The sequence below is a fragment of the Lepidochelys kempii genome, chromosome 19 (genome assembly GCF_965140285.1).
Source record: "Lepidochelys kempii isolate rLepKem1 chromosome 19, rLepKem1.hap1, whole genome shotgun sequence".
NCBI classification, from domain to species: domain Eukaryota; kingdom Metazoa; phylum Chordata; order Testudines; family Cheloniidae; genus Lepidochelys; species Lepidochelys kempii.
In genome coordinates this window covers 14557016-14563015 of record NC_136398.1, presented here as the reverse complement: position 1 = coordinate 14563015, position 6000 = coordinate 14557016, and the positions used below count along the sequence as shown (strand labels likewise).

The 6000-nt window shown below is 47.4% G+C and overlaps 1 protein-coding gene across 1 annotated transcript in view; it reads left to right on the top strand.

The window, feature by feature from the left end:
- Positions 1–2689: 2689 nt before the first annotated feature.
- Positions 2690–6000, top strand: part of LAPTM5 (lysosomal protein transmembrane 5) — a 42180-nt gene continuing 38869 nt past the window's right edge. The window contains exon 1 of the mRNA XM_073317709.2: positions 2690–2858. Coding sequence (XP_073173810.1) covers positions 2781–2858 — 78 coding nt within the window. The 5' untranslated portion in view covers positions 2690–2780. The remainder of the gene's footprint in view (positions 2859–6000) is intronic.

The window sequence follows — 6000 nt, the reverse complement described above, 5'->3', positions numbered from 1 at the left end:
AGAGGGCTGGGCACAACTCTGCTCCTGGTGCTCCCACTGTGTGAGGAGAGAAGGAGTCTGGCACTGCCCGTGCTGCAAGGCCCTGCCCTCTTCCCACCCAACCAGCCAGAGGAGCGAAGCCAGAGCAGGAAGGGGTATTGTTAACGGATGTAACAGTAGGTGAGGTCCCCAGTGCACCCCCGATCCTGACCCTGCGGGCTGCCCTAATTTGCTCCCGTCTGCCCAAAGCCCATGTGGGAGTCAGGGAAATGCAGGGACATGTGACCAGGACTGCCAACCCCAGCCATTCAAAATTCATAAGTAAGGCCCCCCAAAACGAGATAGGCTTAAAAATAATGAGATTTAAAAATAATGATAACTGTTGGGTTCTTTGTCTACTGCTCCGCTAAGTCCCACTTGGGTCATGTTTTCCAGCTTTGCTCTGCAACCAAGAAGCCTGGAATCTTTCTTTGGTTTTTAAAATGAAAGCGGAGATTCTACTAAAATCACATGACTCCAAGAGCTGGAGGTTTGAGAAAAACACCAAATATTGTGAGACTGAGAATAAAACCATGAGAGTTGGCCACTCTGCAGGGCTACACTGGCCATGTCCCCTCCCAGACCCCAGGCACCTCTGACATGCCCTGGAAAGGCCTTGGCTGCTGCAAAGATCCCCATGCTGGAGGTGTTTTCTGTGGGCAAGGGACTGGGCATATGGCTGATTTACGCCCAGATTATTCTGGCGCAGGTAGGGTGGCCAGGAGCCTGGTTTTCAACCGGAAAGTCTGATCAAGACCTGATAGCAGGCCCTCTTAGAGGTCCAGAGAGGCCCAGGCTGCTTCCAGATTTTGAGGTCCCTAGCCATAACAAAAATAAAAAATGATGACACATGAAAACAAAATAAGGCACCAAAAAAAGAGTGAGACATAATTTGAATATTTTTTTAGTTAACAAATGCTTTTCTAGCCTTTTTCTGTGCAAATGCACTAATTATTGAGGAAAAATCTAGCTTTCGTGCAGTGTCACAGTTGATACTAAGCATGGCGAGACCGTTCAAACGCTCTTGTCCCATAGTGGAACAGTGATAGTTCTTTACCTGCTTCAACACATTGCAGGTGCGTTCACCTGAAGCCAATGATGCAGGCAAACTGACAAAAATACGCAATGCAATTGTAATATTAGGAAACACCCCAGAGTGTCCAAGTTCGAATTCTCACACATAAATAATTCCTTTGGCAACTACATGTAAAACTGTAAAGACACTAAAATGCAACAATTCTCTACTTTTCAACACTCATTTGACCCAGCACCAGCCACTAGTAGTGGTTTGTTTATATAATCAGCTGGTCTGAGAGGACACATTCATCACGGTCTAATCTTTTGTCATCAGAACCAATATATTTTTATTAATATTTATGAACATTTTAAACTCTTTAATATGACAAAATCTAGATCAGTTAACAAAAAACGTATGTCTTTTACCAAATCACATCTCTTAGTTGCTTAAATTTGCAGCTCTAAGCTGAGAGCATGTGTCCGATAGGGATGCTCATAAAAACAAGTTGCGAAACTTATCAAATGTCAAAACATTAACAAGTGTCTAAATTTGAGGCCCCCTTTGAGCGTGAGGCCCAAGCTAAATGGCCCTCCTGCCCCCCCCCCCCTCCGATTGGCCCTGCCTGACAGTGTCTGGTCAGATCTATTGACCGGAAACACAAGTCCAGTTACTGAGGTCGGGGGAGGTGGGAAGGCCCCAAGTCAGCATCCACACCAGCCCCTACTTAGCAAGGGCTGCCTCCTACCTGCTTTGGGAAGCTGCAGCTCCCAGCCCCGGCTCTGCAGATGGGTCCCTCCTGACCCAGGTGGGGGGATGGAAGGGGAAAAACAGTGAGTGACAGAGTGAAGGTGAGAAGAGGCATAGATGGGGGCGGGTCCTCAGGGGAAGAGGTAGGGCAGGGCTTTGGGGGGAAAAGGCGGGGAAGGGGAAGTTCCGGCACTCCTGCTGGAGTGTCTGTTTTTTAAATATTACCAAGTTGGCAACCCTAGGGTGACCTAGGGCAGCCATGAATTGGGCCCATTTTTCTTGCGCTGATGATAGACAATCACCTTCTCACCCTCTCTGCCAGCCATGGCCCAAAGCCACAAGATTGCCCTAAAGCCCACATGCCATTATGACACATGCATACTGAGGGTAGGGTTCATGTAGAGAGTGATGACTTATCATATACCCAGCACTGGGCACCTGGGTGCACTGTGCTGTACATGGGTTAGGTCAATTACAAAACTACCATGGTGAGGCTTAGAGAATCACATTTTCAAGGATGATCACAATGCATAAATCATTTGCAAGATGGCTACTTGTGTGTGTGTGTGAATGCTCCTCCGATTTCCATGAAAAATGTCTGGGCACCTGCAGGGTTGGTGGAATGGATGCTTTGTTGTTGATGTTGTTGTCTTTACTCTGGACCCTGCAATAATAGATTTTCTTTTAAGGGGAATTTGCTGACATTTTCATAGTTTGGGCCAAGGTTTGCAAATGTGGGGGCTCAAATTAGTCTCCTAAATCCTTATTTAATCACTTAAAGGCAATATTTAGACATCAGCTGCTTTCAACATGATTTTGTTTTCTCTTGCAGTTGGAAATCTCAGAGACCTCATGTGACTCTGGAGATGACTTGACACATTTATAGACCAGGAAGGAAGTTGAGCAACAAGATGTTACATTGCATTGCTTGGTCTCTCTAGTGCAGCTGCCTCGGATTCAGCAGCTGGAGCTCCACAACAGACGAAAGGAATCAAAAATGTCCCCCCAGACGCCCCCGAAATGTTGCTGTTTCAACATTAAGACTGGAACAGTCACTCTTGGCATCTACCATGTGGTAAGTTACGAAATACAAGGACAGATAGGAAAGCTATAAACTGGGAAATCAAACAGTTCCCAAAGTGTTGACTTTTCTGTGTTCCTGAGAGGTGGGGGAAGGCCTATGATTTAAGAGCAATGGACAAGAGAGGGGAAAAAAGAAACCTACTGTGCTGATAGTTTTCTGAACTAGGTTCTTCTGCCAGAGCTGATGGAAATTCACCGCACTTCCTGTTTTTCCTCTGCTGCTCGAGTATGAGCCTTTGCACTTGCAGTCGGCGCTGTGAATCCTACAAGTTTTCAGTGTAGACAGGCGGATCCATTGGTTGCAAATTGTACAGTGAGATGACAATACAAAGGGTTGTGTAAAAGTTAAGGTTAGGAATCTATAGTGGGGTGTGGGCATGCATGTGTGTATGGATCAGAGCTATAAACAGTATCTAGGTAAAATTGTGAATGTCTTTAATTTCTCTAACAGCTTTTAGACATTGTACCCGGTTCTCAGTTGGTTTCTCTTTGAATCTTATGTCTCTGTTAAGTTGCCGTGGCTGTCCTGGGAGGATTAGCGCTGTGTGTGTGTGTGCGGGGGGGGGGGGGGGATAGGGTGTGGCTGGGGGGGTCTCTGCTGTTGTAAGTGCTGCTTGGTGACATAGTTAGAGTAGCTTTCTGGTGGATGTAACTTATGCTGAGGTTATGACACATTGCATAGTCAGCCCAGGATTGGGGGAGTACAAAAATGGCTTCAAATCACCTCTCCAGTTGCCCTGCACACCTTTTGAGCACAACCAAGGAGCGGGGCCTCGAGAGGTCGCCCGGTTGGCAGCGGGACACTGTGGGTTTTAGGCCACTTGTTGCACTGGGAAGGGGTGGGGTGGTTGCGCTGCAGTGGGTGTCCCGGTTCCTCTGCCGGAGAGGGGGTGTCACCATCCATTGGCAGGGTGCAGCATGCCGGAACAGCACTCCTCCATGGTGCTGATGGGTGCGCCGCCCGCGAGCACTGCATCGGTTGGCTGGCTTGCCAGACTCCCCAGTGCTCTGCAGCTGCGTCACCTCTCCCAGCACAAAGCCACAGCTTAAAAGCAACACACAGGTCTGCAGTTTTCAGGTCCACAGTGTATCTATGGAGTCATCCCAGTATAGGGCTAGATGTTCAGCTGGTGTAAATTGGTGTCGCTCCATTGATTTCAGGGCAACTATGCTGAATTGCACCCACTGAGATTTGGCCCATGTTTAATGGGAAGTCACTGTGGAAGCTTGAATTGCCCCAGTCACTAAGATTCCATTTATAGGCAGATTATAAAGGGTTAATACGTGAGCAACAGATTTTATAAGCATGCTACAAACAGGAGTGGTGTGTGTTATTGATGGTTATAAGCTCATCAATAGAAGGTGACGTTGATGGTTATAAGCAACCTATTGAGCTGTCGGATTCTGTAGCAGCATTGCCAAAGCCAAGTGCTCACAGATGATGCATCAGGCCCCAAAATACCCTGAGACTAGTTTAAAAATCCTGAGATTTTAAAACATCAGTTTCTTTGCATTCGGGTTGTTGGGCCTTTAGGGTACAGGCCCATCATGCTTTTCGGCTTTTCTCCGCTATTATGAGGGTGCTTAAAAAAAAGAAAAGAAAAAGATGAGATTGATATAATCCATGAATTCAGGAGATATCAAAATTTTTGTGAACATTTTCCCCTTTTCCAACAGGTCAGTGAACATAGAGTCTTATCCTAATGCAACTGAAGCCAATGGGAAGATTCCATTGGGATTTCAGTCAAGCCCAAGGTCATTTCAGGGGACATTTTAGGATTATAATTAAGTCCATATTTATTTGCTTGTTTGTAAAGCTGTGATCAGTGGTCCTGATGGTGGGCAGAAAACAGTAATTGTGGCACAGCGCTGTGGTCACCTGGAAAAATGTAATACTGGGGGAGGCAGCGTGGCCTAGTGGATGGAGTACTGGCCTGGCACTCAGGACACCTGGTTTGTAGTCCCGGCTCTGCCACTGGCCTCCTGGGTGACTTTGAGCAAGTAACTTTGCCATCCTGTTTCTCAGTTTCCCCATCTGTAAAGCAGGGATAATGATACAGACCTCCTTTGTAAAGCTCTTTGACTCTTTATCAGTTGATCTCAGAGATTGTTATTCAATGATGAAAAAAGCTATTTTCAGAGAATAGCTCCATAGTTGATGCTCTGAGTGTTCAACAAAGCTTGAGGTGAAGCTATTGAGCGTCTCACCAGATACCAATACAAGGACCAAGGACGCTGACAATGCTGCAGCCTGCCCAGGCCTCTGGGTGGAGGTGGGGTTCAGAGTAGGATTTTTCCTGCCTACATGCAGGGGAGTCAGGGGGAATAAATCTCCCTCCCCTCTCATGCATAGACCACCTGCATCATCAGGTGCTCCATGATGGGGCGGGCTGCTGCTCTCTCTTTCATGCAGGTGTATGGGGAGTGGGCAGGGCAGGGTGTGGAGTGGGCAGGGGGCACTTCCCACCTCCCTTTCGCTAGCTGTTGTGGAAGTGAGCTGTGCCGGGGAACAGCTGGTACAGTTTACTTCCTCATTGGTGCCAGGAAGCAGGGACTGAATTGTGATTCTGAGACTGTCCCACTGGAGCGTAGGGGCCTGCGGTTCTGAAGCCACAGGTCTTGCCGTATGTATGCCAGTTAACCAGTTGCCAGGGTGCCCCTGTGCATTGCGGAGGCAGGGTAATGGGCAAGACTCTGGACCTAGGCTGCTTGGGCTTGCAAGCATCTCCTCTAATTTTATTTTCTGCAGATTTTCAAGGGTGACTAACAAAAAAACGTGTTGTCACAGCTAGTGGGAAGCCTGGTTTTTATGTGAGGGACAGAACAGCCCCCTGCAAAGCTGGGTTGACACAAGAAACTGCCCAATTCAGAGTATGGAAAACATGCTTACTTTTCCAATAGCACCTCTCCCTGCATACTTCTTTTTTCACAAACTCTGTGGCTTTTCCCTCTCTCTCTCTTTCTCTCCCCGCCCATCCACCCGCTCTATCTATCTATCTATCTATCTATCTATCTATCTATCTATCTATCTATTGTGACAAAGTTCCTGCTCTACCTTGGTGGGTCTCGCGCTTATTGGCGGATTTGCTCGCCTTGGAGCTTCACGGCAGCCCTCAGCTTGGCCGTTTTTCTGA